The sequence below is a fragment of the Poecile atricapillus genome, chromosome 11 (genome assembly GCF_030490865.1).
Source record: "Poecile atricapillus isolate bPoeAtr1 chromosome 11, bPoeAtr1.hap1, whole genome shotgun sequence".
NCBI classification, from domain to species: Eukaryota; Metazoa; Chordata; class Aves; order Passeriformes; family Paridae; genus Poecile; species Poecile atricapillus.
In genome coordinates, this window is record NC_081259.1 from 19,814,874 (window position 1) to 19,842,719 (window position 27,846).

Here is a 27,846-nt window from a genome sequence, read left to right on the forward strand (position 1 = left end):
AGGGAAGCAGCAGAGCCTCCCCCGTGTTGTGGCTGGACAGAGGTGACCTTGGATGCTGCTCTGGCCACCTGTCCCCCTCTCGATTAGGCTTTGGCTCTCTGCCTTTCTTCCAGCGGGAGCCGTTTTTAGGATCTGAGCTCAGTGGGGCTTTATAGCAATCCCACTTTGTGGAATTGCCTAGAAATCCACGGTGGAGCTCTGAAGGGTGTGGTGCTCCTACCACCCCTTACCCGGGGCTGCTTTTGCCCCTTTCCCCCCTCCCTAGCCTCGCGTGTGCTTTTTATCAAAACCGATACCCTTTCTGCGTTAAAAAAGAAAAAGCAACTCGGGCTGACTTCCCTCTTTCCTTTCCCCTTATCCTTGTAACCCGGGTCCCCGCGGCGTCTCCGCGGCTCCCTCCCCCTGTGCCGGGGCTGGTGTCCGGGCTGTCCGGAGCTGTCCCCGCCCGGGGCGGTCCCTGCGGGCCATGATCGCCGTGTCCATCCCGGCCGCGGAGCCCCCGCCGGCTGCGCGCAGCCCCGAGCGGGCGCACACGGTGAGCCTGGGGGCTGTGCGGGGCTCGGGGGGCTCTGCCTGCGGGGAGGGCTGCAGGAGGCTGTCTCCTCCTGCCCCGGGGGCTGGAGGTCGCCGGTTGTCCCCGAGCGGCCCCCGGGAGTGCGGGTCCCTGGCGGGGGGAGGTGTCCCTGGTCTGGGGAGTCCCAGTTGCCCTAGGATGGAGGTCCCCAGGTCCCCACGGGGGAGTCACCCTTTGCTCCCGGGGGGATTTGTCTCCCTCTGCCCCAGGGGTCTTCCAGGTGCCCTGGGAGTGGAGGTGGCTGCCTGTCCCTAGGGAGTCTCTGCCGGTGCCAGTCACGGACCCTCTGCCTTTGGAAGGCTCCGGGGTGTGCGGGATCCTGCCTGTCCCCATCCCCGCTGCTTGCGGGGCTCGGAGCTTTCTACGCTTCCCCAGGGTTCTCTCCCTGCCCGGCGGCGCTTCCACCCTAACCCGGGGCCTGTCCCACCGCCCCCGTGTCCTGCTCGTCCCCGACTCCTGCCTTCTGCCCCCGGGCTGGGGGTGGCCCGGGCTTGGAGGACCCCGAACACCCCTGGGAGGGTCCCTGACAGACACAGGCGGGTCCTGAGCCAGGGCTTCCAGGCGGGGGAACCCACAGCTGTCGCTGCCTGTGGGGACCCATTGCCCTTGAAGGAGGGGATGTGGGACATGGGCAAGGTGAGATTTTGGCCTGCCCAGCCGGAGGGAGCACAGACCCTCTACCTTTGAAAGTGGGGGAGGTCCCTGTTAGTCCCCGTGGTTGGGAGTTCCCTTCCTTCCCCTGGATGCCCTACCTGCTCTGGGACTGGGGATCCTGAAGTGTCCCAGCCTCAAGGGTTGGAGGTCCTCAAGTATCGCTGGGAGGTCCCCAGGGGTCTCTGCCGGGGGCACCTTCTGCCCTTGACAGCGAGAGTGTGTCGGTTCCCTCTTGCCCCGGGGGTGCCCCTGGCGCCTTGTCCCCAGGGCTTCCCACATCCCAGGGCTGCTTCCTCTTGCCCCAGGGGTTGGAGGCTCTTCCTGCCTGCCCTGGGGTCCTGCTCTGGGGATCCCCCCCTGTCCGGGAAGGTACCCCCGTGTGCGTTAGGGACTGAGTGTAACTGGAGCCCTGTTTGTCCCAAGAGGAGTCCAGGGGTCACCCACTGTCCTTGGTATTGGGGATGTTCCTCTGCCCTGGGAATCCCTCTGACCCTAGAGGGTTACAGGGTCTCTGTCTATCCCTGGGTACCCCCATCTGCCCTGGGGGTGGGATGTCCCCAAGTTTCCTCCCTACCCCCACTGTCCCCACATGCCCAGGAGTGGCTGTCCCTGCCTACAGCCAGAGGATCCCAGCTGGGGTGAGAGGGAGGGACAGACAGTGACCATCCACCCCTGGAAGGGGTGGGGAAGGCGCATCATTAGTGAGGGTCTCTCCTCTGTTCCCAGGGGATCCTTGTCATGTCCCTGTGCACCCAGGATAGGGATAGACATATCCCTTCCCCCAGGAGTGCAGGATCCAAGTGTCCCCGAGGATTCCCTGCCAGAGCACTCTTTACACCTGGAATGGCAACACCTGGCCCCAGGGTGTTGGTGGGTCCCTGTCTGTCTCTGGGCATGGGGGTGCCTGCTTGCCCTGGATGGTGAAGGTTGTGAGAGTCTTAATGTGCCCACCAGGGTGTCTGCACATCCTCCAAGTGCTTGGGGGGGTTCCCACAGCCCTCACCTCCTTGCAGGGATCCCGGCTATCCAGGCAAAGAGGAGGGGAGAGAGGGGCAGATGGGACCACCTGCCCTGAGGAGGAGAGGTCCCCAGCTGTCCTCGTAGCTCCCTGTCTGGGAAGGGGGACACAAAGCCCTTGAAGGGAGAGAATGGGTCCCTGGCCCAGGGGGTGCTGGGCAGAGGTCCCCACAGGGTTCCTTTCTGAGGTGGCTCCTCTGCTCTTCTACCTTGGCCTTGGAGGGGTCTCCTGTGGCACCGTGGATGGAGGTGCCTGTCTGTCCTCAGGGGCCCAACCTTGAATGCAGGGGCTGTCCCTGGCCTGGGGGATCCCCACCAGCCCTGGGGAGTGGGGTGGGGGCACCTTTGGTCTGGGGGTTTCCTCTGGCCATGTGGGGAAGGAAGGGCTTTTCGTGCCTTGCCCAGGAGGGTGGAGATCCATGTGTATCCCAAAGCCTCACCTGCCTTGGGGAAAGATGGATTGTCTCCCTCTGTCCCATTGGTTTGAGGTCCCCATGTGTCCCTTCCTGCTGTCCCTGCACACCCCAAGGTGCTGGGGGTCCCTGCCAGCCCCAGGATCCCAACTGTGGCAGGGTTTGGTGGGGGCTGGGATGAACCTTGCTGTGTTCCCCTTGGAAGAATTGTGTCCCCTCTGCTTTTGGGGATCCTTCCTGCTCCCATGGTGCCCCCATTGGCCGTGGGGGTCTCTGCCTGCCCCAGAGAAATGGGGGTGGAGTGTCCCAAGTGCCCTCCCCTGGTTTGTGAGTTAGTGGCTCCTGCTGCCTCTGTGGGGCTGATGAGTGTGGTGGGGATGATGAAGATGGTGAGGCTGGGGCTGGTGAGGATGAGGATGGTGAAGATGACTAGGTAAGGTAAGGATGGTAAGGGTGATGAAGACAGTGAGAAGGAGGATGGTGAGGCTGGGCCCGATGAGGAGGACACGGTGTCTGTCCCCACCGCAGGTGTTCCGTGTGGAGGTGCTGTGCAATGGTCGGCGGCACACGGTGACCAAACGCTACAGTGAGTTCCAGGCACTGCACAAGCGGGTAAGAGCCCCCAGCTCTGCAGGGAGGGGCCATCCCTGGCCTCATCCTCTGGGGCCTGCCCTGATGGCCCTGCACTCTTCCTCAGATCAAGAAGACCTGCAAGGTCCCCGACTTCCCCCCACGCCATGTCCCCAACTGGATGCCCAAAGTGCTGGAGCAGCGCCGGCAGGGCCTGGAGCTCTACCTGCAGGTGAGGAGTGTACGGCAGGTTCAGGGTGGGTTTCCAGGGTTGAGGAGCACATGGTGGTGGGTTTGGGACAGGTTTTTGTGGTGCTGACCCCCCTGGAGCATTGCAGGGTGTGCTGTACCACAACGAGGAGCTGCCCCAGGACGTCTTGGACTTCCTGAAGGTGCGGCGGTGCCAGCAGAACCCCAAGGCCAGCAGCCCCCCGTGAGTAGATGAGTTCTGCCAGCACCAGGGTTATTGTCCCCCTGCCCTGTGTTAGGTACCCCGAGTACACAGGGTTGGGGATGGTGGGGACAGGCTGAGGGTTGATGTCCCCTCTTCCACAGCAGCACCAGGCTCCTGCCCTCGCAGCGCCCCGTTGTCGGCTTCTGCTCAGATCCCTACGTGCGGCCACACGGCACCGGTAAGGAGCAGGGCCATGGAGCAGGTCTCCAAAACCTCCAAAAGGCTCTTCTGGGCCCTACAGAGGTGCCTCTCCTTTAATGGTGCCCAGGAGGGAACAAGATATGACAGCACCCCCATTTCCTTGCAGACCTGCTCCCCAACACCGTCCTCAGTGGGGTCCTGCAGGGCCTCTACCTCCCCCTGAGCTGTGTCCCTGGGCAGGCAGCACCCCGAGCCTCTGGAATGATGAGTTCCCAGACACCCACCCAGCACCCAGGGATGCAGTGGTGAGGAAAGAATCCTTGCGGTGAAACTCACTCCTCCCTGCTGGGCTGGGGCAGGGAAATGGTGGGAGAACTCAAGAGGATGGGGGAGAAGCCAAAGGGATGTTGGGAACTGCTCTCCCACCACCATGCACAGTGCCTTTGCTGGCAGAGCAGGAGCTTTGCCTTCCCCCCATTGTTTTGGGCTTGCAGTACAAGCCTTTGGATGCTGAATGGTGCTGGAAAACCTCTCTGCATCCAGGCTTTGGTGCAATAAATCTGGATTTGACTGACTGGCAAAGTGCTGTGCTGTGAAATTCTGCAAAGCAAACTCAGGGCCAACTGTGGCACTGCTCCCAGCTGGATAAGATGTGGAAGTAGGATGTGGAAGGGGGGCTGGAAGGTTGAGGGGTGCATCTGTGTGAGGGATGCAGAGCGATCTGCACCCCTCTGAAGGCAGGAGAGACAGCTCTTTAAAAAACACATTGGTCACATTTATTGGTGCATGTGCTTCTTACAAAAGTGATGGAAGAGCAGCCTGTGGCCCGTCCCACTGGCTGGGAGGCAGCAGGGAGAGGGGCCGGGCACTGGGACACAGCAGGACCCGGTGGCCCCAGGGCAGGGGAAGCGCGGCAGCCTCGGTCCCACAGCCCCTCACAGCCTGGCAGGGCCTGGTCCCGTCACTCTTTGGCGATGGCAAACGGCTTCTCCACCTCGATGGTGCCACACTCAACGATGGTGACGTCCTTGAGGGGCTTGTCCCGGCTGTCAGTCTTTGTGCTCTCCACCTTCCGCACCACATCCTGGGTGGAGCACAGTGTGAGAGTGTGACACACAGGCAGAGCCAGCTTGGCCAAGCCCCCCCATTCTCCCCGGAGCCCGTCCCTCTCCCGTCTCTCACCATGCCCTCCAGCACTTTGCCAAAAACCACGTGCTTCCCGTCCAGCCACGGCGTCTTCACGGTGGTGATGAAGAACTGGGAGCCGTTGGTGTCCTTGCCGGCGTTGGCCATGCTCACCCAGCCCGGCCCGTAATGCTTCAGTTTGAAGTTCTCGTCAGGGAAACGGTCCCCGTAGATGCTTTTTCCTAAAGGTGGGGACAAAAAGGCTGCAGTGATCTTGTGGAATGTGTCAGGGTGGGGTGATGGTGGTGGGGGAATGAGCAGTTCCAGAGCAGGGACCAGCACTGATGTCACAGGGATACAAGAGACATGGGCTGCTGCGGGAAACACCCCAGGAGCTGGGCAGGGGTGCCATGGCAGGGGTGCCATGCCAAGGGACCAGAGCAGGAGGCTTCCAGCACCCCAGTTACCCCAGCACTCAGTTCTTCTCCGAGGTCCTGTCTTTGTGAGCTCAGCTTTGAGGCCTATCTTTGTTTGCACCAAGCTCCAGCTCTGTGCTGGTCCCAGGGACAGCCCTGCAGTGGCTGGAATTGCAGCTGCTGTCTCACTCCAGGACAGTGGCTTGGATCTGCCAAGTTACCTCCAGTGCCATCGCCGCGGGTGAAGTCTCCTCCCTGGATCATGAAGTCCTTGATCACACGGTGGAACTTGCTGCCCTTGAAGCCAAATCCTTTCTGGAGGTGTGGAAGGAGAACATGGAGTGAGGCAAAGGCACAGACCAGACCTCCATGGCCCCAGGGCACCAAGTAGGACCTGAGGAGGGTCCAGGTGAGGCCCAGGGTGCCACGGCCCCCTCACCTCTCCAGTGGCCAAGGCCATGAAGTTCTCCACCGTCTTGGGCACTGTCTTGCCAAACAATCCAATGACGACACGGCCCACATCCTCCTCACCGATCCGCAGGTCGAAGAACACCTTGGTGAGGGTGGTGGAGGAAGGTTGGGGGAGGAGAGCCAGACTTGCCTTGTTGGGCCAATACAGCCCCCAAAGTCCAACTCACCAACTCCACCCAGGCCCAAAAGCGCACTGGCTGAGGATGGCTGGTGCCCCCCTCCCCTGGCAGCCTCATCACTCACCCCAGCTGGATCCCCACCCACCCCAGGCCTTCAGCCCGGCCCTTCCTCCTCAGTTTCCCCAGAGCTGTCCCCAGGCCTCCTCCCCTCGTTCAGCTGCCCCGGCCCCTCCCTTTCTCCCGGCCTCACCCACGCTCCCCGTCCGGGCCCCCTCAATCCCCGACCCCTGCAGCCCATCCAGGGCCCCTCAGCCCCACTCCCCCCTGCCCAGCTCTCCCCCACCCCATGCGGGCTCCCCCCATGGAGTCTTTCCCAATCCCCCCCCCGACCTTGGCGGTGACCTTGGGTCCCTTCTTGCGCTCGTCGGCGCGGGAGGTCGCGGGCAGGAGGAGCAGGAAGGCCGCGCCCAGCGCCGCCGCCGCCACCAGCACCTTCATCCTGCGCCGCTCGCAGCCCGGCCACAGCGCCCGCCGCGCCGCCGGCATCCGGCCACGCCCGCCGCTCACCCCCGCCCGCACCGCGTCTTGGTACCGCCCGCACAGGGCGCCCGCCCGCTCCGCCCGCCTGGGCGCGACCAACAGCGGCCACGGGGGGGGGGAAGGCAGCGCCTTCCGGCCGGGCGGGGCGCGGCCGTATGCCACGTTGCCCCTCGCTGGGCCACCGCGGAGCTGTCAATCAGGAGCGGAGCGCAGCGATGATTGGTCAATGATGGGGAAGGGGCGGGATCTGGGGTGCCACTGGCCAATGGACACTGCCGGAGGGCGGGAGCTGAGCCGGGCCGGGCTTCTCGTTCCGGTGTGTCCCGGTGTGTCCCGGTGTGTCCCTGGTGTGTCCCGGTGTGTCCCCGGTGTGTCCTGGTGTGTCCCTGGTGTGTCCCGGTGTGTCCCGGTGTGTCCCCGCTGTGTCCCGATGTGTCCCCGGTGTGTCCCGGTGTGTCCCGGTGTTTTCCCAGTGTGTCCCACTGTGTCCCGCTGTGTCCCCGCTGTGTCCCGGTGTGTCCCCGGTGTGTCCCCGCTGTGTCCCGGTGTGTCCCCGGTGTGTCCCCGGTGTGTCCCCGGCAGCAGCAGCCCCTGGGGCAGGGGGACAGGGAGCACCAGGAGCCGGTGGCCGCTCGGTGGCCGTGGCGGGAGGACGAGCCGAGTCCCCGGGGAGCTGCGGGTCGGTGTCGGGGTGAGGAGACACCACCGAGAGCCAAAGCACCTGTGAGAGCAGCTGGCCCTGCACCTGCTCAGAGCCACCTGCAGCTGAACCAAAACGTTCCCTCACTTGGAACCCGCTCCACACTGTCTGCCATCTCTCGTGTGACATCTTCCCCTAATCCCCAGCCTTAAATGTACCATTTTCAGCATGAGCTTTCATTTCCTGTTCCCAAAAGTTTGTCTGGGCACTCTGACAAGGAGATGAACCTTAAAGGTTCCCTCTCTGACCCTTGGAACCCACATATCCACCTCTGAGATTCATCTTTTGACACTGACCCAGACCTGATGAAAACCTAATTCCCTACATGTTCAATTAACTCCAGGGTTTACAATCACAGACTGGTTTGGATTCGAAGGGACCTTTCTAAGTCCAACCCCTGCCATGGGCAGTGACACCTTTGGGGATGGTGCAAAGCTCAACACAGGCATCTGCAGCATCACAGACAATGCTATGTGCTTCCAGCTGGCCTCTCCTGGTATTTAAGAGGAATTAGAGCTCCTCTCACTCCTTCCTTTTTATCCTTTTTATCTTAACTTACTCCTTTTTATTTCACAGCCTTGCCAGGGGGGCAGGTCCCAGTACCCCTCTCTCTGTGGTCCCTTCTGAAGAGCTGCCTTAGGACAAGGCATTCCAGGATGGCTGAAGAGGGAATGTGTGGGCCCAGGGAGAAGTGAAATCGGTGCCACCACGCCTTGGCCGAGCTCTGTAGGGCTGGAAAGCACAAAGTGTTGAGAAGGTCCTGCAAAGTCCCACCCGTGCGTGGTCCCCTCCAAGGCAAGCAGAGGGTGACAAAAGTACCCAGTAGAGCCAAAGGAAGACAAAACACGAGTGCCATGGTCAGGCTAAGGTAATAAATACTTCTATTCATGGAGAACAATGCAGCAGTGCAATGTTTTATTGAAAAAAAAAAAAATCATCTCACTTGATACCTCAGAAGACTGCATCGCGACGTTGGTGGGCCGAGAGCGGCGTCAGAGGCACCTGCGCCGGGAGCCCCCGAGAACCCTCCCCGTGCCTGGGCTCTCCTGGCTGCTGACCGCTCCCGGCACGGTGGGGAGAGATTGCCCAGGTTAATGCCCTACATCCTACCACAGCATGGCTGGCTCAGTCTGCCTGCGTCTCCTTGTCACCTCCGAGCTCCCTGGGGACAGCGCTTCCCTCAAGCACAGGACTTGCTGGCAACCTGCTTGCTTTTCTTTTCTCTTTTTTTTTTAATTTTTTTGTTAAAAAGCCGCTCCGCATCTTTGCCCTTTTTTTTTTTTGTTTTTTTTTTTGAAGAGTCCAACGTACGATTATAGTGCAAGAGGGCTTGGTACAAGTGAGCATTACCAGCATGCCGTGGGGGGACAGTCCTCCCCTCCAAACACATCATTGTAGGACTAAAAGAACACCGTAGCTCCGGAGAGAAGCTGTAGTGGGTCACCATGAAACAGTTTTCAAACCAACCCACTTAAAAACAAGGTCAGGAAAGTTTCTAAACGATCAAATACATTCACTTAAAAAAAAAAACCAAAAAAACAAACCCCAAAAAAACAACGAAACAAAAGAAACCAAAAACATTTAGGAACAAAACCTGTTGAGATGGCCCCTTTCCCCCCCGCCCTCCCTCACCCTGCAAACACTTACATATGCTGCAACTACAAGCTGCTCCTTGAGCGGAGGCAGCAAGGAATGACCAAACACGGCAGGAGATGCAGAAGGAATCGAGTTCTGGTGACAGGCACTTAGTGGGGCTTGGGAGGGCAGCAAAGGAAGTGTCTCAGGGCCCAGCTCTGTCTCAGCAGGCCAGGCAGCTCCCCAGGGAGCGCCTGTGCCCCTGGACCCCCCTCCCAAGACGCCAAACCATGGTTTCCTACAGCAGAGAGAGGAATGCCTGTGCCAGAGACGCAGCTTCTGGGAGCCACTGGCAGCGCAGGAGTTTGGAAACAGAAAGGTGGAATGTGCCCATGGCTGTGTCCCCGTTGTGGCAGGAGAGGACAGGGCACGCCTGGCATGTGCCCGCGGGAGGTGAGTGCTGCCCTCCCTGCCCTGCTCACACCTGGCTGGAGGGAAGTGCTTTGCCAAGGGGCAGGGAGGTGCATGTGTGAGCTGAGGGTTCTGCATGGAGCTCACTGGGACAGGGCATGGAAAGAACACAGCAGAGAATGGAGGAGAGATGCCCTGCCAGGATCCCTCCCCAAGGAGGGAGGTTTTTCCACTCTGGCACCACGCCAGTGTCTGCCTGACTCAGGAATGCACGAGGAGCAAGGCCAGAGCTCAGAGCTCGCTGCCCAGGCTGATCTCCTGCCCTCTAAGCCTGCTCCTACCCAGCCAGGGAAACTGAACCTCCTGGCAATGTTGCTGTGTGAACGCCACGCTACACAGATTAGCATTAAATCGAATAAACGATAATGAGACCTAGTCTCTCCCTTTCCTCCCTTCATGCTCTCCGGGATTTTGGGGTAAGTCAGGCCCAAGTTTATGACAAGTGAACCATTCCAGCCTGATCTGGTGTCACACACAGAAAGACAAAGTCAAATGAACCTACTTCCCAAAGCTGCTCGAGTTCTCCCACAGCCCTGCCACTTCTCCAGTAACCCCTGTCAGCCTCATCTCCCCTCCAGTTTTGGAAATGCCGCAGTTGGATGCAAGATTTCACTGTTTTTCTGGGTGTGCAAAGCACTCCAAGCCCTTTCCTTGCTACTGGTTTGGCTCAAAGCGGTGCAGGAGAACTGTGGCTGCTGTGGGGGTGGGATGGTGCAGGCGAACCTGCCCCTGCCCCATGCTCAAGAGAGGATGTGAAGGCGATTCCAGTCAAACCTACCTGACCATCAGGAGATGGGATCAGTGTTAAGGCATGAAGTATCCTCTCCCCTGCTGGGGATGCTTTGTTCCCACTAATATCTTCTTGCAGAAGGCTCCCAACCACCCCAAGGAGGGATTTGGGAAGGCTGCCTGGCTACCCACACTGAGAAATGCCCACGCTTCAGGAAATGGCTGTTTCTCAGTATCTCAGCCCCGATCTACCTCTTAAACCAGCACAAATTTCTCCGGCTTGGCAAAGCCCATGCCGCTCCCTCCAGCCCACGCTGGGCATCAGCCTCGCGTCTCCCAGCCAGCTGGGTCAGGCACGGTGTAGGAAACCATGGAAAGGACATTCACTGGCAGCTAGGAAGGGTGATTGGAAATTCAAGTATGCTTTCCTCAGCGCGCGGCCCAAGGTGGGCGTCAGGAGCCCCAGACTGGCACGAGGGTTGTGGACATCCCCACTCCAGGGCATTTCCGTGCACCCCACCATCCTCCCCACTGCGTGTCTGCCTGCGCTGGCGTGGCCACGCAGAGATCCACAGATACAATGTGCATCTGTAAATGCTAAAAATAATAAAAAGTGCAACGACGTCAGCTTCTTTAAAACAATCCACACTGCTCTGTTACCGTCAGAGGAGGGAGGTGTCAAGGGAGCCTGAAAAAAACCCCTAACTGGAACAGTAGATTGCAAATTTCTCACAGCTTGCACATTACAGTATAACTGTTCCCAAGGAGCCACAGAGAGAACCTGTCTCTTCCTGCTGCAGCAGTCAGGCCCTTCTCCTAGCAACTCTCCTGCCTGCCCCACATCCTCCTGCCCTCTCCACAGCCAATCGAGCCTATGGAATTTCTCCACTTAATTAAGGAGGGAGGAGGACAGAGGGGCAGAGTGCAGGGGAGGGAGGGGAGGAAAGTGAGCAGGAACTAAGCACAGTCCTCAGGTTTGCGTCAACGATGCCTTTGCCGTAAACAATGGGAAGGAGGGTCAGCCAGCCAGCCCCCCTCCCAGGGTGACCAAGACCTGAGCCAGCCACAGTCCTGGTCCCAAAAGGAGCTTCAGGCTTGGAGTGAATGAGGGAGACCATTCAGCAGATCCACCCCAGAGTGGTTTGTTTTGGAACGTTTTCTTCTCTTTTTGGTTTAAAATGTCACTTGGGTTTTTGTTTTTTGTTTTGTTTTGTTTTTTTTTTTCGTTTTTCTCTCTTCCTCCTATGCCTCCTCCTCCTCCCTCCTAAAGAGAAGTCCCTTCCAGTGAGACAGGGCAGGAGCTGCAGGCGTGGTGGTTCCTGCAAGGCCCAGGAGGCACCGGTCACTTGTGACGCTGAGCCGTCTTCTTCCGTTTCCTCTTAAAGAAGCAGCAGCACCTGGGGCACAAAGGATGAGGAGGGAGAGTCAGCCCCGCGCCCGGCAGCCTGCCGCGTCCCCGCAATGTCCCCATGATGTCCCCGCCCTCCCGCATGCAACAGCATCTCTGCCCGCCCGGCCTGGGCCCCAGCACGCTGCCGGGACGGGGGGCAGCTGCTGCTGGGTGGGTGACACCACCAGCCCGGACTGGGAGACCGGCCACGGCCAGCTGGGGTGTCCCACTGCCAGGTCCCGGAGTGCCGGCCAGGCTTCTCCCTCCCAGCCGGGCTTCTCCCTCCCAGCCGGGCTTCTCCCTCCCAGGCTCTGCTGGAACACAAGGAGCCAGCTGGAAAAGTGGTAAAACAGGGACCCAGGTGCTCCACTCCCTCTGTCCCACCCCAGAGGAAGTGGACTGGGACTGTGAGCTCTGGCTGCTTTTCCCAGCCATGAGGCACACGGTTTTCACCACTGTTCTCTAAAAAAAACAAGTTCCAAAGAGACCTCGGCTCAGGGACCAGGTTTCTTCACTGAACCTTTCGCGATAACCAGAGCTTCCGCCCTGGATCGATCACTCAGTGCCGGGATGCAGAACCCCTGCTTCTTCCCCCATCCGATGGGAGGGTGGTGCACAGGATTAGGGGAAGCAAGAAGGATGGAGAGTGGAGGCTGAGGTGGGGAGAGGAACGCCCAACGCAGCTGAACTGTGAGGAGCGGTGGGTTCCCTGTGGGATACGCTGGGGGCAGATCCTATACTCCTCCTGGCTTCCTACAGAATTCCTTGGGTTTGAACATGTATCTATCTTTCTACCCTGAACCCATTGCCAGGAATGCTCTGCACATCTCTGCGAGTTCTCCCAAACTACATGTCCTTCTCCATCTGCTGGGACAGCTATCCCCAGAGAAGCCTGGGTGATGCTGGAAGACTGCTCTTTCAGGCTGCTGGAAGGGATGCCTGGATAAGCAACCAGAGTAGACCACTGAGTCTTAGAAGATCCTGAGTTGGAAGAGACCCATGAGGATCATCGAGTCCAACTCCTGGCTCTGCACAGGACAGCCCCAAGATTCCAACCATGTGCCTGAGAGTGCTGTTCAAGTGCTCCCTGAGCTCTGGCAGGCAAACATGAGGATGCAAAGACCGTTTTTTCCTACAGCCATCTGTTGTAGGCTAAAAACATTCCAAACCATCTTCTCCAAACTATTTCTCACTGGCTTCTTCATGGAATGTCAGCTTTACACCCCTGTCCTCTCAGAGCTGGAGGAACTCTCACCCAGGTGCTTGTCCCTGGGGTGCACGAGCCTCACTCTGGAGTGCAAAAGCGATGGGTGAGCACAACCTGCCGTGAGCTGAGCCTGCCAGCACAGATCGACTGCCTGGGAGAACAAACAACTCTCCCTGTGACATGGAGAGTTCCCACAGCCCTCCAAGAGGAGAGACCCCTCCCACTGCACGGACTCATGTCCATGACTGGTCTCTAGGCTCCTGAACAGGTCCAGTTTGGCGGTGGGACAAGGAGAAAAAGGAGAAATGCAAAGCCCTTGTCCGTGCAGGTGAAGTGACGCTTCCATTGCTGCCCACCCACCCTGAGGTGTTTGTCTGCCACCTCAGCACCCCTGTCCCAGGCTGGAACCCCCACCCCAGGACTGCTCTGGCATTCTGTTGTCCCAGGCCATCTGCCTCCATCTCCTGCTTTAGCCTATTGCAGTACTGCTCTCCCACATCAGCCACCTTCCTTCATGGCTTGTGCGATGGCGAGTAAGGGGGACGTCACGGGGAGAGGATGGAGGATGCATGAGTGATGGTGTCGCATGCAGCGGGTAAGGGAAGAAGGGGCTGAGCAGCACTCTACTTGTTGGGCACTGAACAAGGGGAGCTGACTGACTTCTGGTTGGTTTTCCTTGTGACTGTCTTTTTATGCTCTTATTCAGAGGTCCAGGGAAGGGTTCAGGAAAGGAAGTCCTGGGAAGGGTTCAGACAGGCAGAGGCAAAACACCAAAATAAAAGAATAAGGCAGGCTGACAATTACAGAACGTGATCTCTCTGCATGCAGATGATGCCCAAGAGAACAGCCCCAGACTACGACATACAGAGAAGCCAGAGATGCCAGAGGTACTGGAGGCGATGCCTATGGAGAGCAGGGCAGAGTCAGTCTCCCATCCAACAAGGACATTCCTCACCACACATGAGCTTGGTCTCTTTGCTCTGTGGCAATTTCCCCCCATCAGCCCACCCTGGAACCTACAAATTCATCTGAGTGTCTGCTTGGTCCTTCACTTACTGGGTACATGATTTCCCCCAGGGGCATCTCCTGGGACAACCTGAGACTGGGATACTACAGCTGCAGCTTCAAAACCCTGCTAAAGCCCCAAACTGGGCTTGGACCAGTGCTAATCCCAACCTTTCCACCCCTTCTTTCCTGGAGAAGCCCATTCACTTGCACCTCAGCTGGCTGGAAAGGAGCTACCTCCTACCCTCTCTGAGTAGGGGCTCTGTCACTAATGAGAACTCCCTGGCCTTGTCCTTCCATCCTCTCTGGCCTGTGCTTCTCTAAGAGGAGACTTTCCAAGGAAGCAGCTGGCCCCTCTCCTCCACACTCAGTGCAGGGTTACCCTTTGTAACCGTCTGCGTGAGGAATTCCTGCAAGAGGCTCAGCCGGCCTAGGCCCGACTCTGCCCAACTCCATCAGGCATCATCTGCTCACGGACGTAAACGTTTGGGGGAGATGGAAAGCCAAATAGGAAAGGATTAAAATCTGATTTTGCATCCATCCGTTCAGAGATCAGCCGAATCCCTCAGCCTAGTGTGGCTGGTCGGACACAGCCCATGCCCTCCCCAATATTGCAAATGGTCCTAAAATCAAAACAGCTCTGGGTTGGCATTGACTTTGTGCTTTTTTAGCGTTTGGTGGGTTTGGTTTTGCCAACCCCAGTCTAGTCTGGTCCGCTCCCCCTTGTATGTGGACTGGAGAGAGGGACTCACCACAAGTTGAGCATTTTCAGGCAGCTACAGAGAGTATAGAGAAAAAACACAGAAAGGAAGAAAGAGCGATTAGTTCACAGAGGTGGGATGGAAGCGAGTCACTGCAGCCATGCAAACATGCAGTGCAGAGCGGCAGACACACACCAGGCCTGCCCGCCGCCCGCCCCAGCACTCACACCACTCTGCCCTTGCCACCTCTTCCATGGGCACGAGGCCTCTGACAAACACCCATTCTCCATGGAGGCACCAGGCCCCTCAGTTCTTATCTGGGGTTGGCATCAGAAGGTGACTCCGGGCCACCATCAGCTCTTGTCCCCTGCAGAAGGGCCTGATGATGGATCTACACCTGGGACCCGCCCTCCAGCGACACCACTGCCGGAATCCGGAGCTTTTCTCCAGCACACTCCAAGCAGAAGCATTGGCACGGCTCTGCCTGCGGAGTGCCAGGGAAAGCCCATCCCACTACTGCACATCATCTCAAAACACAGAGCCCAGCTCCAGCTCCTGCCAGCCCTCTCTGGTACCCTTTTCTGCAGAGCAGAATCCCAAAGTCTTTTGCCCTTCTTGTGCGCCTGAGGGGAAATTGTGATCAGAGATGTAAGGAAAGGCAAAGCCCTCCCTGTGGCAAGCAGAATGAAGCAATCTATGCTTGGGAATTACAAGAGACCCCAAACCTATCAGTGCAAAGCAGCTTATGCTCTGCTTCCCAGCACCTCCAAAACCAATCTGGAAGCACACAAACAATGGTTGCAGAGAGACAGGACAACTCCATGTGTCGTGGGATAGGGCCTGGGTGGCACAGCTCCTTCCCACCTGGCTTGACGTTTCCCCTGTACACAGAGTGGGGGCTGGACCTGGCCTCAGTGCACAAACATGGACTGCAGAAGTTCCTGGTTCCTCCCTGCACTGGGTTGTCAGAACTGTTGAGGATGACAATCTGCCCCATCCTAGGAGCCACATGCCTGGGGAGACCCCCTTCAAAGACCATGATGCAAAACCGGTGGTCTCTGCCGGCCACACAACCCGTATCTAAGAGGAATGTTGCCCATTCTGGAAGCTGCTCCTCAGGATCTCCCCTACCCTCCCAGCTTGATGAGGAGCCTGCACCAAATCTGAGGCTTCTTGGGCTGGGAGGAGAAGGTGTGTCTGTGGCTGCTGGGATCAAGGCCAGGCCAGCTACCAGTGAGCAAGATCCCACACACGTGCTTCCTGAGGGACTGGGGAATCCCCGAAGGACTGGGGAATAGAGAGCAGAAGACCTTGAGGACAACCAGCACAGATAACATATACCTAGGGACCTTTTCCATCTATATGCCCTTCCTTGCCACTTTTCTTCTTCATACAGAAGTGGCCACAAAGGTTGAGGCAAACAGTGGGGGACAAGTGGCACCAGTATCACCCAGTCAAGAAATAAGCAGGCAGCTGGGCCATGCCTCAGCACCGACCAGTTCAAAGGCAGCCCTGGGCCTACTGGCCCCTCACTCGGGGAGTGCCAGAACTCTCTGGTGACCCGGCAGTGACAGGTCCTGATTTAGCTCAGAGGCAGTGAGAAGGTGCAAAATGTGACATGATGGTGCTGGATGCAGGACAGGAGCCAAAATGGTCAAAGCAGCAACTCTGACAGCAGTTCGCACGTCTGACCACAGCTACAGCAGAGGTCAGCTTAGAGGGAGAACTTTCTCCTCCACAAGCTGCTTCTGGTTCCTCTCTCTCAGCTTCTCAGGGCTGGACCAAGAGAACCCCCAGGGAGAACTATCCATCCCTGCAAGAGTTACTTCCAGACTGTTCTGGATACCTGGCACCCACCTCTCACAGCCAGAAATGAAGTGACAGCTCTCAGACCAATGATCTCTTTGATGAGCTGTGCTCAAGCTACTCCTACACTCTCAGCGTGAGAGCACAGCGTGTTCTCCTTCTGCAATGGGGGATGCTCACCGGGATTCCTGAGATCAGCTCCTGATATTTTGGTATCTGTGCTACTGAAATGTCTATCTGGCAATACATGCTCTGAGTAAGAGTTATGTTCTCCAGGCATGACAAGTGTCAAAGAGAAGCAGCAGCAGCAGCACTGAAGGCACCATGCACAAAAGCAGCAATATGCAAGGAAAAGGGCATGGGACACGAGCATTGAGGACTTTGCCACAGAAAAATGTCCCCACTCACTTCCCAGGAGAAGGATAATGACCAACCAGTGGAAAGCCTGTTGTAAAGCAAACGTACTTAGCTTCCTCCACCACCTCCACCTCCGCCTGCGCTGTGATGGGTGCGTTGGAGTGTGCTCCTGTTGGGTCGTCCACATTCAGCTCCCCGTTGGTTGAGCTCACCACCTGCAACACAAAGGAACATCCCATTGGTGAGGCTCCCTGGCAAGGGCTGTTGAGGGAATGGGAAATCTGATGAATAATTGTTTGCTCCTGTCTCTTTGCACCCTCTCAGGAGGCTGCTGAGTTTCATGGGTGCCTTGGAGTCTCCAGGCTGGAGCAGCCGAAGCAGAGCAGCAGGCCTGTGTGTGTGCTCCCCAACTCACTGCCCTAGAGCACCTCCAAGAGAGGGTAGAGGGTACTTTATAGACCAGACTTACTAAAGCCACTCCTTTCTGTCTTCAGTTTAAGAAATTTGGGTTCAAAACATTTTAAAAGATTTTGTTGGAACAGTAAAAGCCATAGTGTTGGCCATCACAGCTTGGGTCCTTCCCAAACCATGGCTTGAGCATGATGAATGGGACAGGACCAGTGAAATTGCTCTCCTGATCACAACATTGCTGCAGTTTGAGAAGATTTCAGGGGGTTTAACACAAAGGCTGCACACAGCAGAAGGAAGAGGTACCTGCACTGATCCTCCATGTCGATCTGCAGCCAAATGAGATGTCAAGTACGAGGTATTTGTCTGCCGGCTTGGCTGGATCTCCCACTCTCCTCGGCGATCCGATGACGCCTGCTCAGGAGTTCAGGAGCATGAAAGAAACAGAAGAGGGCAAAAGGTGAATGAGGAGAAGAAATAAAGGTGTATTGGTTGGTGGGGTTTTTTTTTTGCAGAAAGCAGGGCATTTAAACTTTTATCTGGGCTAAAACTCCTCTTTACCAAGTGCACCTCATTATTTACTGCCTTGGTGGCTGCAGTGATCCACTGCGGGAGTGGATTTCATCTCCTCTAGCTGCTGAGTGAAGGGAAAGCTCTATTCTGGAAATAATTTCTTTACAACAGTTTCATATCCATGGATTTCAGTACAGCCACAATTACACTGACAGTATTTAATTATGTCTGTCAGGCCACACACACCAGAGCACTTGGCACAGCAGCAAGGTGGGATTCACAAGCTCAACCTCCCTCAAATACATCTCTTTAAATGGAAATTTGCAACATAAACCAAAGCCAAACATTTCATTTCACCCAAAGACAGTTCCACACACTGATTCACCTGTGCAGTGCAGAAGGGAACATCTACACCTGCTTGACTGGAGAGAGGGGTGGGGGCTTTTTGGGTTTCTGCAGGAAAGTGAGTAAGAAGCTCTGGCTAACAAGTTTCCTCTTTGCCCCCAACAGATGAACACATCAGGTGATTTAAATTATTAGAATTTCATTTTTTTTCTTAGAAGATCACTTTGTACTTGCACATGAAGCTCTGGTGGGGCACTGTTGAGGGTTAGGGTTTTTCCTTTTGTTTCTTTCTCTCATGGAAAGAAACATCTGTTGCTAAGAAACAATACCTACTGATACTTAAAAATATGTGGCTGGGAGCATGAGGGGGAAGGGTGCAGCTGGCTATTCTCTTACCTGTGGGCTTTTCTCTTGGGAAGGGCAGAGTTACCAGGAGATTTTAGGCTGGGGAGGAACGGGGCTGGGTGCAGCTCCTAGCTCCCTCTCGCTGTCTGCATCGGGGGGGAGAAGGTCGAGCTGTTGCTTACTGTGGGGAGAGCTCACTGCACTGCTGGAGCCCAGCCCTGTACTGCTCCTTCCTTACTGTGGGTGAGCCTTTGCTTGTCAGAGCAGCCCTAGCACTGGGATCTTATTAGCGCCCTACCCCACTAGCAAGGACCCTCACCATCTACTCGGGTGCCTCAAGGGAAAAACCCCGAACCCTCCAAGGGAGCCTCTCATGGCCATGTTTGGGAGCCCGACTTTTACCACTCTGGGATGTGCTCATCCCATCGCCCGTCCAAGGTTCCTGCTGCAGCCCTGACCCTCCATGGAGCCGCCGTGAGGGAGCGGAGCTGCACCACAGCGCCCCCTGCTGGCGCGGGGGACACCGCACCTGCCCTGCCCGGCCGGGAGCCAGCAGCGCCCCGGTGGCCGCGCCTGGAACTGCACCAAGGGGGAGCACCGGGACAGCTTCTGGTTCTGTTCAGTGTTCTGTTCTGTTCGGTACTCTGTTCAGTGTTCTGTTCAGTGTTCTGTTCTGTGTTCTGTTCTGTTCGGTACTCTGTTCAGTGTTCTGTTCAGTGTTCTGTTCAGTGTTCTGTTCTGTGTTCTGTTCTGTTTGGTACTCTGTTCAGTGTTCTGTTCAGTGTTCTGTTCAGTGTTCTGTCCTGTTCTACTTGGCTGGGAGAGGTGAGACTGCTTCTGGTTCTGTTCAGTGTTCTGTTCGGTACTCTGTTCTGTTCTGGTTCTGTTCAATGTTCTGTTCTGTTTGGTGTTCTGTTCTGGTTCTGTTCAGTGCTCTGTTCTGCTCTGTTTGGTGTTCTGTTCTGGTTCTGTTCTGTTCTGCTCTGTTTGGTGTTCTGTTCTGGTTCTGTTCTGTTCTGTGGGAGAGCCAGGACTGGTTCTGGTTCTGTTGGGTGTTGCTGCCGGGGTTGGTTGTCTGTCTTGTCACACATATAAATACTAATAAAAAACTACTGTTCCTTTCCCCGTCTCTTTGCCTGAAGGCCCCGTAATTTCAAAATTATAATGATTTAGAGGGAAGGGGGTCATATTTTTTCCATTCCAAGGGAGGTTCACACCTTCTTTGGCAGACACCTTTCAAACCAAGACAGTCATCCAGCTTGGATGCCAATGTATCCAGTGCTCACCTAAGAGCCAGGAGGATCTCAGCACATCTGAACCCAACTGACCAGTGGGAAGAATGCTTCCCAAGACTGGGAAGTGTGGGACAAACAGATCTGTGTTGGCCTCAGGCCTCAGCTGAATGAGACACCATGGATCTGGCCAGGAAACAAGATACTCTAGCAAATAAACCCAGGTTGTGAGCAGTGGAAGTGCACCCAGAGAAACCTCCAGAAACCTTAGAATAAACTTCAACAATCACTAGTAAACTGCCACTCAACTAGAGCAGGAGCACATGCAAAAAATAGGAGAATTAAAAGAGAAGCCTCCATAAAACATCCATTATTGTTCCTTTTGCTCTGCCTGCCTCATGGAGTGACCTATGGGGCTGCTCTTCCAAGCAGGCACCAAAACCAAGTGCTATTTCCCTAGAGGTGGTTTTGTCATAGGGTCACAGATCAGGGTGGGTTGGAAGGGACCTTAAGATCATCTCATTTATCAAATATTCTCATTACACATTCTTCCCATCAGCCTGAGATGCTGCTCACACCTCTTGTCCTTGGTGACATTCAAAGAAGAATCATCTCCCTTGGAATATTTTTTAATGGCTGTAATTCACAAGATTAGGAACAACTGGAAAATTTAAATGCAAGTTTTATGAGCTAGTGGAAAGCACATATTGAGTGCTATTCTTCCTCATCAGGGACTAGTCCAGGCAATGAAGCTACATCAGTGTTGGGAGCTCCTGCCTGGGAGCCTGGAACCAACTTCCAGGAAGGGCTCCAGTAGCCACAAGAGCCAGATTTGTCTCTTTTACTACAGCCAAGTACGTGACAAACTCGGTCTGAAGTTGGCTTGAGCTGAGCCCAACACAACCTAAGGAGTGACACCAAGGAAGTGATGCCATGAAATTCAGAATAGAACAGAACAGAACAGAACAGAATATTATATTCTGAGCTGGAAGGGACCCACAAGGACCATCAGTCCAAGTCCTGGCCTCACCAACAATCCCACCCCATGTCGGAGAGCATTGTCTGAACACTCCTGGAGCTCTGGCAGTCTCGAGCTGTGACCATTCCCTGTGAAGCCTGCTCAGTGCCCAACCACCCTCTGGGGGAAGAACCTGTTCCTGATATCCAACCAAAACGTTCCCCAGTAAAGCTTGGGAGCATCAAGTTCCCATTAACACTCATCACCCTGCTACCAGCTTCCAAATCACATGTCAAGACTAAAGATAGAGGGGAAAGAGCTCACTCATCTTTGATTAAAATCTTTCACTTTCCAGAGGAAAAAGCTACAAAGAGGAGATTGCACATTAGCTCTTTACTAGGAGTCAAATATTGGTAGAGAAAATCTGCAGTTATTACACCCAAGAACAAAAATTAGGCCATTAAATCTGGAGACCCAAGCCCAGGCCTCCAATTCACTTCTCGAGACATTTTTTATTTTTGCCTTTTTCTTTTAGAGAAATGCTTTGCTCAACACTTTCAAGGAACGTCCCTCAGAAGAGAGTTGTTTGTGTTATGGTGAGAAGAACCTGATTTCCCCCATGTTATATTAAATAATTCATCATCCTAGGTAATGTTTCAGTGAAAATATGACAAAAGCTGCTGTGCAATCCAGAACTGGACTATCTGTGCAGCTCAGAAGAACAAGGCCTGCAGGCTGCCTGTGTATTTTGGGATTTCTTTGGGCCTTTGTGAACTAAAATGCCTGAAAATGAAGCCAGGTGTCACTGTGCTGTCAGGGAAACACAATGCCTCATACACAACGTGAAGGTCTGTGGTCAAGGTGGACAATAGGAGACTGGCTGAACAATCCCCCCAAAACCAGGGGGTCACTGCATCCATCAGGGAATTTATTAAAGTAGATGACTGTATCAGGGCTCACACACCAGCCCACACTAATCACTATGCACACGTGCTGCAAACAACCCAGCTTCCTACAGCAACCCTGCCCAAGGAGGGGTCATCTGGACTGTAGCTGATGGGATGAATCCTACCCTCTGTTAGCTCTGTGACCCTTCAGAGCCCAGGAAGGCTGAGCCCAGACAGCCCATGCTCGGTTCTGTACCCACAAACCCTAGCTCGAGGAACTGAGCAGAACATGGAGGTTGGGGCAGCAGAACAAGCCCAGAACCACTCCCTGGGAGTAACAGCTCCAGCTGGGAGCTGCAGTTGGAGATCTACTGAAAGCCTGACAATTCTGCTAACACAGAAAACCCAAACTCTCAACACCAACAAAGCAGTACAACAAGGAAGGAAATAATGGGAAATTCAATTTCTCCCTATGGCAGTTCATCCAGACTGTGACGCCTTCCTGAGGGTTCTGCCCTGCCTGTCCTTTGTGCCTTACAACACTCACACTGTGAACTGGACACTCTGAGAAGGACACGTGGCTGTGTTCTTGGGACACACATCCCTGTCACAACTGCACGCTCCGTGGGCAGAGGGCACCTGGGAACAGGCTGCCATCAGCACAGCTCACAGTCTGCTCCATGGTCCCTGTGCTATGGGTAAAAGCACCTCAAAAATGTGGTAGTCAGGGAGTCTAACCAGGCTGGATGATCGACCTTAACCTGTTTACCCACAAACTACAGAAAAACAACCCCATTCCAAACGGGACTCTGGCTGGCTCATGATACTGAGGAATTCCACTGGCTGATACCTTATTTCAACAACCTGTTGCTTTGACAAAATTCTCCCCAAATCACCATCTCTAAATAATGCAGGAATTGTCTTTGCTATGACCAAGAATCAGCCCCAGCCATATAATGCCATGTGGCTTCTGCTTCTCCAGTGCCAGAGGAACTGGGAGAGGAGCCAAGCAATGCACCTGATTGCGAAGGGCCTGTTGTGATGGTCGATCCCGGTGGATGTGGCTGTCTCTTGTCACTGCAGATGTCCCAGAATCTACATGGACAGATCCCACAGGAGTAGGCTGGAAAATAAGGTGTTGGTTAGGGCAAAGATCCTCACATGCACAAACCCAGCTTTGTCAAGCCAGTAGGAAGCAGAAAAACATCAAACTACTGCCCAAAAGAGCCAAGGAGAACTACAGCCAGGGCTATAAAATCTCTGTGATTTACAGACATGAAATTTGATGGTGGACACAAGCACCAAATGTCTTGTATAAAAATTAATTAAGAAGATACAGTTAGGTGCCTGTCTCAATGTTGGATCACATATAGTGTGTCTCACACAGAATTATTACAACTGAAAATATACAGACTTGTTTTCCTCATCCCATTGTCTCACCACTTGTAAAAATCATGCTTGCATAGAAACAGGATGTGTTAAAATTAAAGCTTCATCTGCTCTCTTCTCGCCAAAGTCATAATCCCTGCTCCCAACATCGAGATCTCCATGGCAACCACTGTGGTTGTCAGCAATAGCACGCTTGTCTTACAAGGTGCTCTTTATCAACTGCCTTTGTAATTAAAGGAAAATGAAGGAAAATCTTGATTCACAAAGGGAATGATTTCTTAGGAACTCTGTTGAGCACAGTAAGTATTGGGAATGCTAAATATAGTTGGGACAGTAAAGCACCAGCAGTGGTACCAAGTTTAGCACTGATGGCATTTGATCTGACAGTGACAGTTCATTTACAGATGTCATCACTGGTCTTTGGGGTGGGTCGTGAGCAGAATGACCCAAAATAAAGTGCATTAGATTCTTCTACCATATTTCCTCATGACACATCCTTTGGCCAAGGTCTTCCTGAGTTTAACTGGGTTTTGATGATAAAAAGTGATGCAATGAGATCAGGGTCATGGTCCACATGGAGTGATGGAACTGCTAAACGGAAGCTGGTTTCTGCCACTATTCCTTGCCATGTACTGTACAGAGTTGGTGCAGCCTCTGAGTGTCCTCCAAGATATTCTGAGTTCAGGACAGCAAGTTTACATTACATATTTGTGAGAAATTCCTCCCTGTGAGGGTGGTGAGGCTCTGGCAAGGTTGCACAGAGAAGCTGTGGCTGCCTCACCCCTGGAAGTGTCCAAGGCCAGGCTGGATGGGGCTTGGAGCATCCTGGGTTAGTGGAAGGTGTCCCTGCCCATGGCAGGGTGTTGAAACAAAGTAGGCTTTATCATCCCTTCCAACCCAAACCATTCTGGGATTCTACTGTTCATTGAACATCCATCAGGACCCTGCCTCGATCTCCTGTACCTTTTAGATGGGAACGTGACCGTTATAAGGGGTTTCTGTGATTCTCCTGCTTTAAAATGGAATTTAGACATTGGTCACCAATCCTGTGTTAGACTAGAGGGAATTCAGTCTCATCATGTTCATTGTCACAAATAGGAAAATAAGGCTTAAATATCCAGAGAGGTGGGATGGGGCCTCTGTCCGTCAGGAAAACATTGAGGCACTGCAAGAACCCCTTGAACATGTCAGGACGTCTCATTGTGTTGAGCACTGAAAGGTTTGATCCTAAACTCACTGGCATTAATTTGGATTATTGGGAACAAAAAGGCAATGGTGGGGAAGCAGCACCTGGAAGGCAAGGCATGGGATTTTGCAGGAACAACTCACAATTGGCCTGCCAACCCAGTCATAGGCATAGTCAAAGGTGTAGCCTTTCTTTTCAAACAGCTCCGTGAAGATGGTCCGTAGGTAATCGTAGTCTGGTCTCTCAAAGAAGTCTAACCGCCGGACATAGCGGAGGTACGTGGCCATCTCCTCTGTTGGAAAAGGGGAAAAAGTAGCAGCTTTTATCCTCAGTCTTCCCAGTGAGTTGTTAGAAACCAATGTCTGGGCTGCCAGCGCTACCTCTGGCTGATGTCCTACAAGTCATGGTTTTTAGTAACAGTCCTCAACAAAAACAATTCAAACACTTCTTGAACAAAGATGAAAATCCCACCTCTGCTCAAATCTGACTTTCACATCTTGATTTAGTCTGTACATTTGTATAAAAATAAGCAGTTAGAAATAAACTCACTGAACCTGACAGCAGACTGCTCACAGGCATTTAGAATGCTGTTGCCCAGAGAAGCTGTGGCTGCCCCATCCCTGAAAGTGTCCAAGGCCAGGCTGGACGGGGCTTGGAGCATCCTGGAATAGTGGAAGGTGTCCCATCATTACATTGGCAGCACCTGAATATTCAAAACTAGACTAGAGGGGGAGGTTCTAAGGTTAATTTACCTGAAGAGGGTTAATTTACAGGCCAGGGTTTGGTGTTAAGTTAATTAATTGCTTTCCTGCATCTGGGTTGCACTTGGCATGCACAGAATATTGAGCTGAAGGAACTCATGTCCTGCCTCTTCCCAGCCCTCCCTTGGCTCAGGCCTTGCCTTCAGCTGACAAAAATAAGAATAGAACTTCTTACTGATACTTAACTCTGTCTGTGGCTTGTGGTTTCCGTGGAGGTAAGAGGGAGTAAAAAAGGAGAAGAAAGAATCCTCCCTTTTAAGTACCTCCGGAAGGTGGAGAACAACCGGTTTCAGGCAAGGAAGGGACAGAACTCAGTTCTCTCATCTCCCATCAGCCCAGACCTGGAGAAGCTGTTAGGAGGACTATTGGCAAAAAGATGAGAACAGCCAACCTGAAGCTGTTCTGCTTGGAACCAGGTAGATTTTGGAATGAGACATCTGGGGAATTACAGAGACTTGAGTGAACAATGATCCCGTTCCAGGCTTGCTGCTCCTCATGCTGGGGAAGAGCTGTGTGGCACAACAGCTTTTAGAGGAATGGAATTAATAGTGGGTGCTCTCCCTGGTGTCAGGACTTCAGAACCCCCCCACAAAACCTCCCAAGTCCACTCTGTGGCCAGGGGACCCTGGGGAAGGTGCTAACTCTGTATCCTGCTCTCCGCCTCCAAGGTCTATTTAACTGGAGATCAGGTGCTGGGCTTGGCGAGAAGGACACTTTAGTAACACTCTCCTTAAAACTGCTCCTAGAAGGTGGAATTCATGGACAGACACACCATCTCATCTTCAAAGCTGGCCACCTACACCTGCAACACCTATAAAACCTTCCATTTGGAAAAGAATTAACTCAGTGGTTCCAACATGGTCATTTGGGAGAGGGAAAGTAATGAGGAGCTCTTTTGGAAGGAAGCCAAGAGGTAAAGCAGGCATACAAGGCCCTTGAGCACTATCCAGCCTCCTTGATGAGAAGAATTTTGTTCATTTTGAGACCCCAGGCGCTGCTAATTTATAGCAGCAGCTCCAGTTGTTTGCCAGCCTGAGGAACAACATGATGGATACACATCATCCAATACCTTCTGACAGAGGAGCTCAGGCCCATCCTATTTAACAAGGGATGGCCACCTCCAGCTGCACTCACATGATCTCATCAGGGCTTTACCTGGAAAGTTCTCACAGAGAACTTCAACCGGAGTGTTTCTCTTTGTGTCCCCAATCTTCTGATATCTCTCTTTTAAGGTGTCAGCCTGCAGCGCACAAAGACAAAACAGTTGTGGAGAAAGAGTTCAACCATGTGAGAAAGGACATGCTGTATGGGAAGAAAAACAAGGTTTTTAATGCCCATTCTGGGTGACATCAGGAGATGTTACTTGTAACTGAACTGCATCCTCAACTACAGCAGCAGGAATATTTCACAGGCTATCAGCAGAGAACATCCAAGGATGTTCAAAACATCTTTGTTCATGAAAGGCAGGACCCTTATTAGTGGCTTATTTCTCACAGCCCAGTCCTGAGGACTGTGCAGAGGAGGTTTCATGGGAGAAGGAAATAAAGGTGCATGAATTGTGATGGCACATCCCAGGCTTAGGGCCATTGAGCTGCCTTCACAAACAACTGCAGAAGAGTCCCATTACACAGCAATTAGGGTTTTCTGCTGTGCAACAGGATGTTACCACTTTGATAATGACTCTACAACAGTCCCACTTCTCCCAAGTCCCAGGTTGTTCCCACACAGCCTTTCCTTTCACCTCCAAACCATCCATCATTCAGCACTGGTTTCATATCTGGTCAACAAGGAAATTAAACCATTTGCAGTTGGACTGCCCACCTAAATCAACGTGAGGCAGAGAACTCTGCTCCAGCTGTCACCCTAAAAGTGAGGTTTCTTGCCTTCATTTCAAAATATGGAAAATATGCAGCAGCACAATTAGAACTGTAGACAATCTCTGCAGGTACAGCCCTAACAGTACAGACCAAGAGTGTAAGGAAACTTAGAAGGGCAAAGATGCCACATTCTAAATCCAGCTGGAGAGTCTGTGCTTGCCCTGGACCTCAAAAAGGAGTCAATTAATTCTTATCAAGTTCAGCACTCAACTGAGGAATTTTGTAGAACTTTGTATAAACTTGGAATTATTTTAGAATAATTTACAGGATTAATTTAAAGCAGATGAGTTCAACTAAGCCAGAAGTAGAATATGTACTAGAATAACACACTTACAGAGAGGCGTGGACATAAAATCAGAGAGAGACTGATTTCTTTCACAATCCCTTTCATGCTTGAAAAACCCTTCTTTGCTTTTATAAGCAGTTGCCAACATTTCTGGCATGTGCCTGATGAGGCTGAGCTGAGACCAACTCTGGATAGGTGGTGAAAAACAGCTGAAGAAGGTCTATCAACCCAACTGGGTCTACACCCACTGACCATTGCAAGGCTCTGCTGAGCAGCTCCTGAATCCAGAGCCTTGTCTCCTTTTTCCAAAAAGAGCTCCTGTCTTCCCTGATAAACCTAACGTGATCAGTCCCTTCACAACCTTCAGTTGCAAAGCTGAACACAGTAGCTTAATCATCAGGGAGGTGATAGAGCAGTGAAGATGCAGCTTCCAACAGCTCTGGAGCCAGCAAATGACTTACTCCTTGTTAGCTCAGCTGATGGATGTTGGCAGCAGTCGGCAACTCAATTACTCGCAGCTCTCCACATTGTACACAGCATCTCATAAACTCCCCAGCACTGAGTGTCCAGTGTCTGGAGGGAAGCCAAGTCCAATGCTTGTGCCAGAAAACCAGTTTTTCAAGATGAAGTCCATCTGTGCATCTAAACCCATCAAACTGCTCCCATTATAAACACGGATCACAGATGCAGCTGGGGGATTGTGTTAACTGGAATTTCATAAACAATCACTGTGTCCCAGTCATGCTCCAGTTCAGGGCAGCTTCCAATCACAGCTCTCTCATTGCTGTCCCTCTCTTTCTGCTCAACCTTCTCGCCAAAATTGTACTAATTTGGCAACCTGAAATGCCAAATAATGTATTTCTACCTTAAAATCTTCCCTGAAGATTAATGCCTCGGTGTTAGGCTTCAAGGACACAAAGCAGACAGAGGACAGCGTTTCTGACTGCATTTTGCCAACGTTTCCCCAGCAGATTCTCCTTTGGGCAGAGACTAGCCAAAGTTTTAAAGGACAAAACCTAAAGCTCAAACCTACCTTCAATCCTTGCCAGGGCAGGCTGCCTCGGAGGAAATACATGAACATATGGCCAAGGGCTTCCAAGTCATCTCGACGACTTTGCTCTAAAAGAGAAGAGATGACAAATTATTGCTGCAGAAGCAGAGATGGCTCTGAGATCTCAGCAGCAGCCACACCTGTATCTGAGATAAAGGTACTACAGGGACGTT

At 53.6% G+C, this 27,846-nt stretch overlaps 3 protein-coding genes across 7 annotated transcripts in view; 1 reads left to right on the forward strand and 2 right to left on the reverse strand.

The window, feature by feature from the left end:
- The first annotated feature begins 67 nt into the window (after nucleotides 1-67).
- On the forward strand, nucleotides 68-4,405 carry SNX22 (sorting nexin 22). 4 transcript variants are annotated; one of them, XM_058846443.1, is made up of 7 exons: nucleotides 1,187-1,210; nucleotides 1,955-2,098; nucleotides 3,187-3,270; nucleotides 3,356-3,460; nucleotides 3,567-3,661; nucleotides 3,784-3,860; nucleotides 3,990-4,405. In XM_058846443.1, exons 1-7 carry the CDS (start codon nucleotides 1,193-1,195, stop codon nucleotides 4,130-4,132), a joined length of 666 nt encoding a protein of 221 aa, XP_058702426.1. In that variant the 5' UTR covers nucleotides 1,187-1,192; the 3' UTR covers nucleotides 4,133-4,405. The 4 variants fall into 4 exon arrangements, with proteins under 4 accessions (XP_058702428.1, XP_058702429.1, XP_058702426.1 ...); XM_058846444.1 differs by having other exon boundaries at nucleotides 3,787-3,860; XM_058846445.1 differs by lacking the exons at nucleotides 1,187-1,210; nucleotides 1,955-2,098 and adding an exon at nucleotides 68-535.
- A 171-nt stretch (nucleotides 4,406-4,576) lies between these two features.
- PPIB (peptidylprolyl isomerase B) lies at nucleotides 4,577-6,565 on the reverse strand. Its single transcript, XM_058846442.1, has 5 exons — nucleotides 6,345-6,565; nucleotides 5,804-5,917; nucleotides 5,586-5,679; nucleotides 5,006-5,190; nucleotides 4,577-4,907 (listed from the first exon to the last, which is right to left on the reverse strand). Exons 1-5 carry the CDS (start codon nucleotides 6,498-6,500, stop codon nucleotides 4,785-4,787), a joined length of 672 nt encoding a protein of 223 aa, XP_058702425.1. The 5' UTR covers nucleotides 6,501-6,565; the 3' UTR covers nucleotides 4,577-4,784.
- A 4,558-nt stretch (nucleotides 6,566-11,123) lies between these two features.
- Nucleotides 11,124-27,846, reverse strand: part of CSNK1G1 (casein kinase 1 gamma 1) — a 93,997-nt gene continuing 77,274 nt past the window's right edge. For both annotated transcript variants that reach the window (XM_058846441.1, XM_058846440.1), the window contains exons 8-14: nucleotides 27,656-27,741; nucleotides 25,615-25,699; nucleotides 23,842-23,990; nucleotides 22,142-22,246; nucleotides 17,150-17,257; nucleotides 16,544-16,650; nucleotides 11,124-11,366 (exon numbers count right to left, since the gene is read on the reverse strand). In XM_058846441.1, the coding sequence (XP_058702424.1) occupies nucleotides 11,312-11,366; nucleotides 16,544-16,650; nucleotides 17,150-17,257; nucleotides 22,142-22,246; nucleotides 23,842-23,990; nucleotides 25,615-25,699; nucleotides 27,656-27,741 (695 nt within the window). In that variant the 3' untranslated portion in view covers nucleotides 11,124-11,311. The remainder of the gene's footprint in view (nucleotides 11,367-16,543; nucleotides 16,651-17,149; nucleotides 17,258-22,141; nucleotides 22,247-23,841; nucleotides 23,991-25,614; nucleotides 25,700-27,655; nucleotides 27,742-27,846) is intronic.

Bases quoted from the DNA above. Each gene is read 5' to 3' on its own strand.
- PPIB (XM_058846442.1), bottom strand. From the start codon at position 6,500: ATGCCGGCGGCGCGGCGGGCGCTGTGGCCGGGCTGCGAGCGGCGCAGG. The intron at 5,680-5,803 runs GTGAGGGGGCCG...CCACACCTCCAG, and splicing joins TGGCCTTGGCCACTGGAGAG to AAAGGATTTGGCTTCAAGGG. The intron at 4,908-5,005 runs GTGAGAGACGGG...TGCTCCACCCAG, and splicing joins GCAAAGTGCTGGAGGGCATG to GATGTGGTGCGGAAGGTGGA.
- SNX22 (XM_058846443.1), top strand. The intron at 2,099-3,186 runs GTGGGTCCCTGT...TCCCCACCGCAG, and splicing joins CACCTGGCCCCAGGGTGTTG to GTGTTCCGTGTGGAGGTGCT. The intron at 3,861-3,989 runs GTAAGGAGCAGG...ATTTCCTTGCAG, and splicing joins CGTGCGGCCACACGGCACCG to ACCTGCTCCCCAACACCGTC.